The 14,711-nt window shown below is 39.6% G+C and overlaps 1 protein-coding gene and 1 long non-coding RNA gene across 4 annotated transcripts in view; one reads left to right on the top strand and one right to left on the bottom strand.

Annotated features, from left to right (window-relative positions):
- Window positions 1-14,711, bottom strand: part of LOC128777238 (uncharacterized) — a 157,053-nt gene that overhangs the window by 36,192 nt on the left and 106,150 nt on the right. The gene's annotated exons all lie outside the window — the stretch shown is intronic.
- Window positions 1-14,711, top strand: part of JAM2 (junctional adhesion molecule 2) — a 61,553-nt gene that overhangs the window by 21,649 nt on the left and 25,193 nt on the right. For all 3 annotated transcript variants that reach the window (XR_008422429.1, XM_053903175.1, XM_053903177.1), the window contains exon 2: window positions 12,851-12,916. Coding sequence is in view for 2 of the 3 variants with exons in the window: in XM_053903175.1 (XP_053759150.1) it covers window positions 12,851-12,916 (66 nt within the window). In the remaining variant the exon portion in view is untranslated. The remainder of the gene's footprint in view (window positions 1-12,850; window positions 12,917-14,711) is intronic.

Raw genomic sequence — 14,711 nt, 5'->3', positions numbered from 1 at the left:
TTCATGACCATGGAACCTTCATCCTTCTCTAAAATGCTAAAAGTCAGTGGCCAGTCTGAGGGAGAGGAGACAGGAAAGGGGCGTCAGAAAAGAGAACCAGGAGAGAACGGTATCACAAAAGCCATCCACTATGACAAATTATAAATGCTGTTTAACTTTCTCTTAGTGGATGGGGAAGGAAAGTTCCATGGGTAGTCAAGATGTTACCTACAGCTCTGACAGGAGAACTTGCTAGAGGTGGTGAGACTTAGGAGAGGCCTTGAAGATTGGAGAGAATTTTAATGGAGAGGAGGCTGAGCTTCCACTCCTGTGCCCACCTCCTCTCCAAGTGAAGGCTGTGTGAAAAGATAAGGAAGACTACTCATTGTCCTTGAGGATATAGACATGGCTCAGAGCAGGGTGTTTGTTCTAGGTCACTCTTCTTGGAACATAAATGACTATGGAACATTCTAAAATATTACGGTACATTGCTGAACCTCCGAAAAGAACTGCTAAGACACAAAGCACACTTGTATTAAAGTAGACACCCCCAAATTAATATATCACTGTAATTCATTATGATTCTGGTATTAGAGTTCTTCAGAGAAACAGAACCAAGAGGATGTGTATATAAATAAAAAGATTTATTTTGAGGACTTGACTTGTGCGATTAAGGAGGCCAACAAGTCTAAAATCTGCAGAGTGGCCAGCAGGCTGGAGACTTAGGAAGAGCCAACGTTGGAAGAGCCAAGTCCAGTGGCTGTCTGCCGGCTGTCCTCTTGCTCGGGGGAGGTCAGTCCAACTCACTGGATGAAGCCCACCCACATTATGAAGGGCAAGCTGCTTGACTCGAAAGCTGTCCATTGAAGTGTTAATTTCATCCTTCACAGAAACATCTAGAATAATCTCTGACCACATATCTGGACATTCTGGCCCGTCCAAATTAACACAAAATTAACCATCACAGTGTTATTTTAAATTATATATCAAAAGTTTTAAAGCAAATAATTTTACTTTAAAAAATAAAACTTCTCAGGGCACCCAGGTCTGTTAAGTGTCCGACTTCAGCTCAGGTCATGATCTTGTAGTTCATGAGTTTGAGCCCCACATCAGGCTCTGTGCTGACAGATCAGAGCCTGGAACCAGTGGATTCTGTGTGTGTGTGTGTGTGTGTGTGTGTGTGTGTGTGTGTGTGTGTCTCTCTCTCTGCCCCTCCCCTGCTCACGTGGTCTCTTGCTCTCCCAAAAATAAATAAACATTTTTTTAAAAATTAAAAAACTAAAACTTCTCATCTTGTGTTATTAAAATTAGAATTTTTTTTTTACTAAATTATACATTTTTAAAACATATTTCTAAAAACAAGAACGGTGATTTGTGCCTTTTAAAATCACATTTTAGGTAACTATTCCTACATACTACCTATTATATACTACTACCATTACAGCATTATTTTTTGCTGCAGCATAATGTGAAAATGATTCCATTGTGATAAAGTGTTTTTAATTTCACAATTAGCTGCTTCAAAATCTTTCACAGATCAATCTTGTGCAGCACATCTCTTAATTAAAAAAATTAAGCATAGCTCTTTATATTCCATTTTCATTCCCCCCATAAATGAACTTTGTTTCCATTCATTTGGCAAATATTTACTTAGTGTTTACTACATATCAAACACTTCTTGACCCTTGGGATACAGGTAGGAAAATAAAGGTCCCTGCCTTCAGTGCCTCAGTACATTATATAGTATGTTAGAAGGTGATAGGTACGATGGGAAAAAGAAACATCAAAGCAGGATAAAGGAAATCAGGAAGTTTGGAAGGAAAAAGGCCAGATAAAGGTGGGGTTGCAATATTGAATAGGATGCCCAGAGTAGCCTTCAATAAGGAGGTGTCCTTTGAACACAGTCGACATCTGAAGGAAGAGCCTTTGGGGCAGAGGGAGCAGCCTAAACCTGGCCTGTTTTGAGGATGAACCGGGAGGCCAGAGGGAGGGAAGAATTGAGGAGAGGAGGTTGAAAGGAAGTGAGACCAGACTGTGTAGGGTTTCCAGGCCAGTGTAAGGGCTTCTACCGTTAGTCTGGGGAAAATGGAGAACTGGTCCAAGGTTTTGAGCAAGAGTGCCGTGATCCGACTTAGCATTTTAACAGATCACTCTAGTGGATGTGCTGACATTAGATCTGAGAGGGCCAGGATAGAGTAGAAGACCAGTCAGGAGTCTATTGCAGTGGTCCAGGCAGAGAGTATGGTGCTCAGAGCAGGTGGTAGGAGCGGCGGTAGTAAGAAATAGTTCTGGATGCATGTTGAAGGTAGAGCTAATAGGATTTGCTGGTGAATTGGACATGGGCTATAGCAACGGGACTCATTAAGGACAAGTGCAAACTTTTTGGCCAGAGCAATTGGAATAATAGAGTTGCCATCATCTGAGGTGAGGTAAGTGAGGTAGGTTTAGAGAGAAAGATGAGGTTTGGACATAGTGTTTGAAATGGCTGTTAAGCCTTCCAGTGGCAAAGATAAATAGGCATTTGAATCCAAGTCCAGAGTTCAGCAGAGATCCAGACTGGACACATATACTTGGGAATTGTTAGGATCTGGGGGTGTTTTGATGCCATGAGTCTGGATCACAGTATTAATGGAGAAGCATAGAGAAGAGGAGAGGACCAAGAATAAGACTTGTGAGAAGGAAAAGCAGGGAAGCGTGTTGTCCTGGATGCTGAGAGTAGAAGGTGTTACCAAGGTGAAGGGTGTGGTGGCTTGTGTCAGTGAAAGTAGTTAGGGAAGGCTTCATCATCATAAGTCATGCGTCATGTTTTGCAGCCCAAAGAGGCTATAGCTGTCCCAAATATGTCACAGCAAACATAAAGAGGAGGTAGAATTTAAACACAGGACTTCCCACCACTCTGAGGGGCCACTGCAATGAGGACATCATGCTAATCATTTAAAAAGGAAGAAAAAATATAACCCTACCAATTCATTCACTGTTTTTGCAATCCATCCATGCAATCCGCGGAATCATTTGTAATGCACTGAACTCGCATTGCCACATTGGATAAAAAGCAGTCAAGTGAGAGGAGCGAGCTAAGAAGCAAACATGTGTAGAGCATCCACTGTGTGCCAGGAGGTGGGCTAAGCAATTACATACTTTATTTAATCTTATAACCAATGAGGGAAGGCACCACTAGCTTCATTTTACGAAAATGGAAACAGGTTTACAAGGTTAAGGCTGTAGCTTGCCCAAGGCGGTGTGACCAGTAATTCACAGCACTGGGTTTCAAAGCCAGTTAGGTCTCATTTTATCTCTGTTAGTTGTGATTTCCTGAAGACAAAGATTTATTCTGTCCTCATCTGTAATCAAGCCTTGGGCTGCCACCTTTAAACAGACAACCCTTTCCTCAGCCATCTGGGCTTGAATGTTGCTCTTTGTTTGATTTCAGATAATCAACAGTTTAGTCAAAAAGCCAAGCTGTTGAAAATGGCGCTGGTGTATTTCGCTCTTTATCCCATTGGATGAGAAGTCAGTTCTGATAGCACCTCATCAAAAAATGAAGTGCTAAGATTGCCTCTACATTGAAACTATCTGGTTGATTCTGTCACAAATCCAGTCATCCCCACGCTACACAAGATATCAAACAACCGTTTCACCTGAATAGTGTTGTGGCAATTAGACTTCTACACCCTATTTGTGCACAGATACCTTTGTCCATTTTTAACTGCTTCATCTGAATAAGTTTCAAAAATAGGATCTTGAATGGTACCTGCTCATGTCCTGAGCAGCTCAGGACGCAGCTCTGATTTGAATGTCGACAGATTGTCTTAGTTCAGGCTGCAAGAGGGAAGACACCGTAGACCGGGTGGCTCAGAAACAAACCTCTATTTCTCGTGGTTCTGGAGGTTAGAAATTCCATGACCAAGGTGGTGGCAGATCCGGTGTCTGGTGAGAGCCTGCTTCCTGGTTAGACACTGCCACCTTCCTGTTGGGTCCTCACGTGGCTGAGATGGGCATCTCTGGGGTCTCTCTCATAAGGGCACTATTCCCAGTTGGGAAGTCTTCGTCCTCATGACCTACTCATCCCCAAAGCCCTGCTTCCTGATCCCACCATATTGGGCGTTAGGATTTCAACGCGCGAATTTTGGGAGTGAGGGGGGGATGGACACAAACATTCTATCCATGACACAAACTTTCATTAAACCATTTCCTAGTTGACTGGTCTAGTTGACTGACTTTAAAAGGTATGTTTTGGTGTTAGCTCACTGCTGGTTGTGTAGAACCAGTTTCAAAATGAAAATAATGAGTGAGAGAACTGTCTTTACCTAAAAAAAGTGGGGGGGGGGGGGGATTATAGTCCCTGGATGTAAAGCACCTGAGAAATCAGGGTACTTAATTCTGAGGAGTCTTACCTAACAGTGGTAAAATATGACAGTTAAGCAATGCCAAACCATTGTTTCCATGTTCTGCATTTCAGAATAAATGGTTCTTGTTCCTCTGGCTTCCTGAAGACTAATGAAAGGAAACATGAAGCAACAATAAAAATTGGGAGGGTTTCCCTTAGTTTTCAAATCTCTTCTGCAAGTGTTTATGGTAATAGAATTTAATTAATAACATATGTATGCCCTGTAAGGGCTAAAGCTTTTAAGAATCATCATCCAGCAGAAGAGATGAAAAATAAGATTCATGCAACCCCCATATTTTAAGAAATGAAAGTTGAGACAGAGGGAGAGGGCAGGGGTGCACTAAGTTGTTGACCATATAAAATCCTTAGTGCTTTAAAGGTTGAACTATCAGACAATGATTTCTGGAGATCGCTTTCTTTATTATAGGTAGTCAAGTCTAGAAAGCTAAGTAAACTCAATATGGAGAAGCCCATAATTCTGTGCAAAGATGGATTATTAGAGCCCTCGCTGAGAAAAATTGTACCAAGAAAAAAAAAAATCTTGTCCTTGCAAGTTTTACAGAATGTACACCCATTGCTAGGCCTTCCCACCCAGGGCATCGGAGGTGCTATTGCGAGGGAAGGCCCCAAAGCTTAAGCCTTGTTCAATTCACGTCTGGCCTCCCTTGATGCATTTATTCATTATTTGTAAATCTCCTAACTCAGAGAAAGATTTAAACATTAGCAGTGCTCTGTCTTCATTTAAGAAATGTATGGGAATGCAAGCTGGTGCAGCCACTCTGGAAAACAGTGTGGAGGTTGCTCAAAAAACTAAAAATAGGACTACCCTACGACCCAGCAATTGTACTACTACGCATTTATCCACGGGATACAGGTGTCCTATTTCGAAGGGACACACACACCCCATGTTTATCGCAGCACTATCAACAATAGCCAAAGTATGGAGAGAGCCCAAATGTCCATCGATGGATGAATGGATAAAGAAGATGTGGTTTATATATACAATGGAGTATTACTCGGCAATCAAAAAGAATGAAGTCTTGCCATTTGCAACTACGTGGATGGAACTTGAAGGTATTCTGCTAAGTGAAATTAGAGAAAGACAAAAATCATATGACTTCACTCTTATGAGGACTTTAAGAGACAAAACAGATGAACATAAGGGAGCGGAAGCAAAAATAATATAAAAAGAGGGAGGGAGACAAAACAGAAGAGACTCATAAATATGGAGAACTGAGGGTTACTGGATGGGTTGTGGGAGGGGGGATGGGCTAAATGGGTAAGGGGCACTAAGGAATCTACTCCTGAAATCATTGTTGCACTATATGCTAACTAATTTGGATGTAAATTTTAAAAAATAAAAAATTAAATTAAAAAAATAAAAAAATAAATGCAAAGATAACTTTATTTGCAGGCTATAAACTTGACAGATTAGAAATATTAGAGAATATTTTCGACATTCTGTGCTAATCCCTGTAAAACTTAATTTGTACTCACTACTGCATGATTGTGCTTTCAAAACATGAAAACATTGGATGCATCAAAGTGATTCCCCAAATTCATTCAGTAAAGCAGAGAAGTAAGACTCTGGAGGTCCAGCAAGTTTAAAACAAGCATCTATGTAGGGTCAGGGTGGAAAGAGCTTAGTAGATGGTAGAGTTCTGCTCGCATATGTTGCTTAAGTGGCTTTATACATATCAAATGACCGCCGAATAACCATTTCACTATCCCCTGACCCAGTCAGCCACTGAGTGATCTGTGTGTATCAGCTGTTAGGACATTTGGGGCAGGGATTCCCAGGCTCACACACTTCGGTGATTCAGAACCAGAGTGCAGAACCCAGATTCAGAAACATGGTTTTAGCTCTCTTTGCCCAGAGCTGATCCGAACTCTGGAGAAATGATTTACAATACCTGCTCTCAAAAATTATTTATTTGACAATTATACTAGTATGTCCATTTCTGCTTAGGAATATAACTATCAGATATTGGTGGTAGTTCTGTACTTTGAATCGTGAAAAACCATATTGCAAGTTAGGAGTTAGTGACTACAATTTCAGATCAAAGGGCAATGAATAATGTTAAGTTAAAATGTCATCAAGCTCTCAAAGCTTGATGCACCATCTCTAATAAAAGGATGTGCCTGAGACACAATCCTGACCACATGAGTCAATTAGGAGAGACACTCAGGTTTATTTTCTTGATCTCTCCCATTTTAATGTTCTTTGCCTTTACACCATGTGTCTATTTTGATAGCTGACATCTTTAGTAACAATTTATCTTACTTTTACAAAGATTTAGGCTTCCTGGCACCTTAATCTTAGGGAGAACCGATCAGAACATAGAATGGTCGACATCCATACCTTCCATTGAGTATGTGACTCATATTAACATCTCCATCTTTTTTTTTAATGTTTATTTATTTATTTTGAGAGAGGGAGAGATGCAGAGAGAGGGAATCCCAAGCAGGCTCAGTGATGTCACTGTAGAGCCCCATGCGGGGCTCCATCCCACAAACCATGAGATCATGACCTGAGCCGAAATCAGGAGTCGGACACTTCACTGACTGAGCCACCCAGGCACCCTGGCATTTCTTCATCTTACCTTGAGAGCCTACTGGAGTTCAGTTGACTGTTGTCGTCTATCTAAAATCTATGGTTACGGGCGCCTGGGTGGCTCAGTCGGTTGAGCACCTGACTTCAGCCCAGGTCATGATCTTGCCGTCTGTGAGTTCAAGCCCTGCGTCGAGCTCTGTGCTGACAGCTCAGAGCCTGGAGCCTCCTTCGATTCTGTGTCTCCTTCTCTCTCTGCCCCCACCCCTCCTCTCCTCTGCCTCTCTCCCTCTCAAAAAAAACATTAAAAAAATTTTTAAATCTATGGTTAATGCCATTGGTGAACATACTGTGTTTGACTGGGATTGTCACTTGGGGAATATTAAAGAAAGATCTCAGAATCCTAAAATGGTTTCTTTCATGTCCTAATGGGGAGTACCTAGTGAGAAATTCAGCCAGTTGATGGCTTTCCAATATCACAGGCACCATTAAACATTGCAAGATGGGCTTGAAGAACATTTTAAACATTTTTTAAGAATTTATTTTACTGTAAGAAGTTAATTTACTTCATCTCTATCTAATATCACCCCCCCCCCTCCAAATTTAATCATTCAATGGTTTTGGTAACAGAATGCCCTGAAAGTTTCCCTAAATATGCTAAAGCATATAACTTACATGAAAACAACTATATACTCAATTCTGAAGCACCAATCATTCTTTTTATACTCAAGTGATTAAAAAAACAGAAACGAGGAGAGGGCATAAAACTTTAGTGGAGTATATAGTAAATATACAAGGTTTATTCAAATTATTCATTCATCATGAATATTTGCCTGTTAACACTTGCTCTGTTAAAATGACAATTTGTTGTATTTCAGAACAATATCTTTACAACCCTAAAGATTGAAAATGAGTGTGGGGGTGCTGGCTGGCTCCGTCCTTTAAGCGTCTGACTCTTAATTTCGGCTCAGATCATGATCTCACGGTTTGTGAGATGGAACGGGCTCTGTGCTGACAGCATGGAGCCTGCTTGAGATTCTCTCTCCCTCCCTCTCTCTGCCCCTCCCCTGCTCACACTCTCTCTCAAAATAAATAAACTTTAAAAAAAAAAAGGGAAGAAAATGGATGTGAAGCCATCTGCAGAGCTTCTCACAGAATCCAGTTTTACATGACTTTCTCACAATGCCTTGTGCTGATTTGAGAATGAGAGGAGGGGGAAGGGTCTGTGCAGCCACACTAACTAGAAGAAACTGCACATCTTTGCTTCTCTGCTTTCTAACATTGTGACCTTGAGCAAGGGCCTCTCTCAATCGTCACATCTGTCAAATGAGGATATTAACACAGTGGAGTCGCATCTTATTTAGATGCTAGGTTCTTAAGGGGAAAATTTATTCACAGTCAAAATCACCCTTTAATTCTTTAGATCATCATTAACTCATCAGGACATCAGCCACGGGTAGGTCCAAAGTCACATCTTTTATTTTTCCTTATACTTTGGCGTGATTTCCCTTTCTCTGCATATAGGATGTCAAGGTCTCGTTAAAGGGAAGGGCCAGAATGTCCAGTTGGAGAGACTACGACACGTCTGTTTGTGTGCGTCTCTCTCTCCCTCCCCTTCCTTCTCCCCCTCTCCCTGATCCTCTCATCCTCTCCCCCCTTGCATGATAGTGAGATAGATAAGTATATTATCTAACTCCTAATTCCTACTTCATTGGGTTATTTCTACCTTATAAATACACTAATCCATAATAAATACTGGATGGTATTATTTTATCTATTACCACTAGCCCCATGCATCTTTTCAATATTCATTAGCACAATGATTGTATATTAGTGACTGTTAAAGCCACATTTTATTTTCATTTTTGAAAACTTATGAAATAACTAATATCCACAGTTTTTAAAGAACTTGCTTGGTACTCTCTGTAGTGTACTCTTAAAGCAAAAAAAACCTCTGTGACACATCAATTTTTCGTAACCATGTCCAATTAAAAGTGTTACTTTCTTTTTTCTTAAGTTTATTTATGTGTGCGTGAGAGAGAGAGAGAGAGAGAGAGAGAGAGAGAGAGAGAGAATGAGGGGAGGGAGAGAGAATCCCAAGCACGCTCTGTGCTTGGAGCCCACCTGAAGTTCAAACTCATGAACTGTGAGATCATGACCTGAGCCATGGAGGAGAGTTGGATGCTTAACCAACTGAGCCTCACAGGCGCCCCCAAAGTGTTACTTTAAAAATACTTCTATAGTAAATTTTTAAATTGTGGCATAAATATAAATATTTATTCTTAATCATACTAGATTATTCTTAGTCACACAAGAGTATTTTAGATGAGCGATAGTGTAAGAAATTTTATTTTTAGAGTTGGGAGAAAAGAAACATAAAAGGTTTCATTTGGTTAGGGATTACTTGGAGTTGTTAACAATTATGGAAATAATTCTCTCTTAACCTCATTTTATGAACTTCTGCCAGTGATTTTGGAACACATCCAAAAACTATTAGAGATGTTTTGTAGCTAACTTTAAAACAATTGTTGACCTCAGCCAGCAGACCTACAGGACAATTTTTTGTTTGTTTTCTTTTTAAACTCATTCTGGAAAAGTGAAGAAAAAATAAAAATCAGTTCGAGAAAACAGCCAACAGAGACTCTTCCTAAAATCTGTTAGTAAAATGTTGACATAAAACCCAATGTTTGTTTTCATAAAGTTACCGGGTTCAAGTTAAACACCACCACCACCACCAACAAACAAAACACAACTGAATTCCAAGACCAGAAAGGCTTGAAACAAGACAGAAATCTTATAATAAATGATTTCTTTTAAGATTCACAGCTTTCTGTTTAAATAAGTTCATCATAGATGACCACACATTTTTGATATTTTTACTTAAATAAAAGCAAGCCTAGAAGTAAATAGAACCAGAGGAAGCAAGGTACCTAGAAGACATCACTTAAAATCGCAGAAATAAAGATTCAGGTATCAAGAAGTAGCATCTATTTATTAATTTACTAAAACTAATCCCCTTGATAATTTGTTTGGCCTTCATAGTTTTTCCCATTCAGTCAATCCTCTCTTTCTTAGTATCTGGGACACTTTTTTTTCCTATTCGTATGTATACATATACAAGTTCTGAAGAAATTGATCACGTTTCTGAAGTTCACCGCTGCTACTTTTCCATAGGACTTTTCAAGCGATTTTTGAAAATTTAAGAAATCTTTCTCAAAGGATGTTTTAGCAAATAGGAAACTGGGATTGAGAAGAGGGGAAAACAATTGAGCCCAGGGCTAAATCTTCCGATCTCAGATGAGACTAACATTCGCCTCAAATGAAAGCAGATCTAAGCCTGCTGAAGAAAATAAACTTTCTCAGTAGGCAGTGCAGTGTTTGAAAAGTTCAAAGATGTGATGATGTGGAGGGAACAAAGATTTTCTTTTTCTCTTTTGCCCAGATTTCTCCCTCAACTGGCTTCTAGGGAATAGAAATCTTCATTGTTTTGTCTAAAAAAGGTACTAAAATAGTTCAAAAATCACAAGAAATGCCTGTCACAATCAGAACTTCTCTGAGGGCACTAATTTACCCACTGCTAATGGAGAAAAGAGGCTTTTTCAGAGTGAGCTTTGAAAGTGTCACAGAAAAATGGTTTGGAATCAGAATCACTGGAAAAACAGTCCGCGATCATGCAGCAGGAACGTATGAGATCCTGACTCTTTGAGCTTGGCCAGCTTAGGGTCTTCCCTCCCGATGATCTCTGGAGATCTGGATCCTCCCTTTGGAATCTACAAAACAAAGTTGGGGAAGGAGAGGAGAAACTGGAAAAGGAAGGCAAATAGGGGTGACAGTGGGGTTCAGAGGACTATGGCACATATTCTGGGTATGTGACAGACATATATGGAAAAGGGAAAAGGGAGATACTTAAAAAGATTGCTTGGACCCCTTCATTTTTTTTTTTTTTTATTACTATACAAGCAAAAGTGATATTATGAGATCATTCTTTGGTGACCTGAAGCCTCTCTAAGACTGAGCCACATAAATCTGCTGTATATAAATATATTTACAACTGTGGGGGCACCTGGCTGGCTTAGTCAATGGAGTGTGTGACTTTTGATCTTGGGGTTGTGAGTTCAAGCCCTATGTTGGGTGTAGAGTTTACTTAAAAATAAATATCTTTAAAAAAATATATATATATGTATACATATATATATATTTGTGTATATATATGTGTGTGTGTGTATATATGTATATGTATATATATATATATTTACAAATGCCAATAAAAAGGACCAGCTCAATTCTACATTCTTCTCATAGACATCACCTTTGCTGACTTGCCTAACAAAGATGTTTGCAATTTAGAGATATAGAACCTGAATAGTTATACAGTGTTAGACAGGAGAGCTAGACATTTGAGGCCTGTAGGTTTCTGAGAGTTTTAATTTCACAGTTATATTTGCTGTCCAGGCTTCTAAGAGAGAGAAAAAGAAAGAAAGTTATCCAAAATAGCATGTATTCCTTAGGAGTGATGAAACCGAACACAGGGAAGATTAATTTACATGCCAATGTACATATAGATGGATAAATCAAAGATGGCATGTTTTAGGAAACATTTTTTCTTCCTTCCCAGAAATGTAGTAAATTATTTCATAGTTAAGAAATTCTAGGGGCGCCTGGATGGCTCAGTCGGTTAAGCGTCCAACTTCAGCTCAGGTCATGATCTCACGGTTTGTGGGTTCCAGCCCTGCATCGGGCTCTCTGCTGACAGCTCGGAGCCTGGAGCCTGGTTCGGATTCTGTGCCTCCCTCTCTCTCTGCCCCTCCCCCACTCATGCTCGCTCTCTCTCTCTCTCTCTCTCTTTCTCCCTATCTCTCTCTCTCTGTCTCAAAAATAAATATAAAAAAAAGTTTTGGGGTGCCTGGGTGGCTCAGTCAGTTAGACGACTGCAGCCCAGGTCATGATCTCGTGGTTCGTGGGTTCGAGCCCCGCGTCATGTTTTGTGCTGACCACTCAGAGCCTGGAGCCTGCTTCAGATTCTGTCTCCCTTGCTCTCTGCCCTTCCCCCACCCGTGCGCGCGCGCTCTCTCTCTCTCTCTCGAAAATAAACATTAAAAAAAAATTTTAATTCCTGGTTCTACTACTTTGTTGTTGAAGTCTTAATCATGCCTACCACACCAAGTCGTTTTGAATGTTGAATTGTATCAAATAAAAAAAAAAGTAAAAGCTCTTTTTAAAATGAAAATTTCTGTGTAGGTTTATGAAAGTGATGATACACCATCATCATCATCATCATCATATTATTATTATTATTATTATTATTATTAGATCACATGAGCCACCATAACTAGTCAGTCATTTCAATCCTATAGACCAATCGTGGAAAAACATTGAAATGTTTGGGGAAAAAATAAAGATATTCTGCTTGCATTTTTCATCAAAATTGTGTATATAAAATTTATATGCAGTATATATTATATATATGTTTCATAGTACAAAATACGTTAAATGACCTATTTCTATATAATATAGGTATAATCAAGGGACAAGTTTGTAAAGCAACTTAAACCCTTAAACAATTAGCTTTTATCTTAAAGGGACACTATCTTAGGCAGTAAGTATATTGCATGCTAAGCTAAATTAAGGGCAAAAACACCTGTTTAACAATCAGGCGTTGTTAAGAGATCGTGTTGTCTGTCATGGAGCCCTAATAGATTCATGGGTTTGGCTTTGTGAAAGAAAAGCAGAAAAGCACAGTACAGAAAAATGGAGGAGACATACACGGTTTGGCTTCGTTTTTCTTATTTTGATACTTGAACACCGATGTGTTATGAATGTGTGAAGCAGTCATCAAACTTTAGGCCATTTTTCCTTATTGTTCCATTCCATTCAGATAGTTGCAAGTGGCCTTTGGTGCTGTTTTAATTGTCTTATGTGTTTTAATCTTTCAGATCATAAGGCCTATGGATCGTCTGCCCCAAAAGGCCATCAAGTAGTCACAGCAATAGAGTATCAAGGTAGAGTAACTTACTGATTTTCACGGGCTGGGTTGTTTACCTCAAAAGTATGATGCGTATGATGTTATCTTTCTATTTGTTGGGACCCTTTGCCTTGCCTCATACTAACCCTTCCTTCCAACATGCCACTCTGTGCTATTTCCCCTTGAGAATTCTTTCTCCACCTCCTCAATGGAAATTTTGGACATTTGATGAAAGACCTGATGTACAAAGAAGGCCTCTTGTTGGGTAAATTTTCTGCAACAAAGCAAATCTAATTTGTGAAACTGGTAGATCTTGCAAAGATCTGGAGGTCTTGCAAAGTTTCCAGGCAGCTGGATATGGCAAATGGAAATTAACACTGCAAACCCCACTCTACTTAACGTATTTAAGATGACATTAATATAGCCTATTTGGGGGTACCATTTTGTTATGATTTTGTCCTGTCAAGCACATTTATAACAGGGAGTTGGTGTTTAATGGGTATAAAGTTTCACTTTTGCAAGATAAAAAGTTCTAGAGATTGGTTGCTTAACAATGTGAATGTACTTAACACTACTGAAAAATTAAAAATCATTAAGGTGGCAAAAAGTTAAAGGTTATTAAGATGGCAGAGGTTATGTGTATTTAACCACAATTAAAAAAAAAAATTTCAAAGCTCTAATAACCAAGAAAAACTTTTTAAGGGCTTTATAAGTTTACTTCAAATATTGACTACCTGCTACTTTTCTGAAGGCTCTTTTGCCTAGAACACAATAATACTAGGCAGACAGAAGAATTACTATTTCCTGAGTGTGCTGCTTGTTTAGGCCCGAGATTGTAAACATTTAAGAAACAAGTTTCAAATGTGTCTGATCCCTCTTCTTCAGGCACGTCTTAGGTTCCTGGAGTGTAGAGAGACAGGTTTGAAGGAAAGAGACAGAGATTGAAGAAGAGAACTGGGTGGGGAGGAACTAAGTAGATTAGTATTTAACTAGTATTTGCACAGTGCCTGGCACATAGTGTTACCTAAGCTTGTGCAGTAAAAATGTGTTATCGTAACCACCAGCCTGCCATTCAAAAGTAACACATCAGTTGATAACAAACCACTTAAATAACTATTTCAGTCAACTGAGTTCTTTCAAAAGTCCTAATATTTTATATGATTAAGCTAACAAAACACTTCTTCTTTATCATGAATTAGTTTTAAGTGGAAAGAAGTGGGAAGAGCAAATTAATGATTGGGGGTAATTTAGGGCTTTGGAGGATTAACAGGGCTGGACAAGATGTCAAAAAGTTGACAAGAAAGGCCAAAAGGGAAGAGAAGATGGGCCAGGACTCTGTGAGGGACAAAGGAAGTGAACCGTCCTACTTTGTACTTTCCTGGAGGTTCTTACTGTTGGAACCAGCTGGGTACCATGAATATATGTCCCTGCCCCCGCTTCTGCCCAGGCCCTATGGCATGATATCTCAGTGAGGTCGCCAAAATTATATTCTTCAGTCTTAGATTACTTTTCAACAAATGTACTGAGATGAGGGGGGCCTGGGTGGCTCAATCAGTTAGGCATCCAACTTTTGATCTCGGCTCAGGTCATATCTCACAGTTCGAGAGTTCAAGCCCTGTGTTGGGCTCTGCACTGACAGTGTGGAGCCTGCTTGGGATTCTCTCTCTCTCTTTCTCTCTGCCCCTTGCCTGCTCCCTTCCTGTCTCTCTTTCTCTCTCTCTCATAAATAAACTTAAAATGTATTGAGGTGAAATTCACATTCGAATGAGTGATTCAGTAGCATTTAGTACATGCACAATGTTGTGTAACAACCACTTCTGTCTAGTTGCAAA

This window comes from Panthera pardus, unplaced genomic scaffold, assembly GCF_024362965.1.
Source record: "Panthera pardus isolate Hobbes unplaced genomic scaffold, ASM2436296v1 HiC_scaffold_16, whole genome shotgun sequence".
Classification (NCBI taxonomy): Eukaryota; Metazoa; Chordata; class Mammalia; order Carnivora; family Felidae; genus Panthera; species Panthera pardus.
Note: the sequence above shows the minus strand (reverse complement) of the source record. Positions and strands in the feature narration are given on the sequence as shown.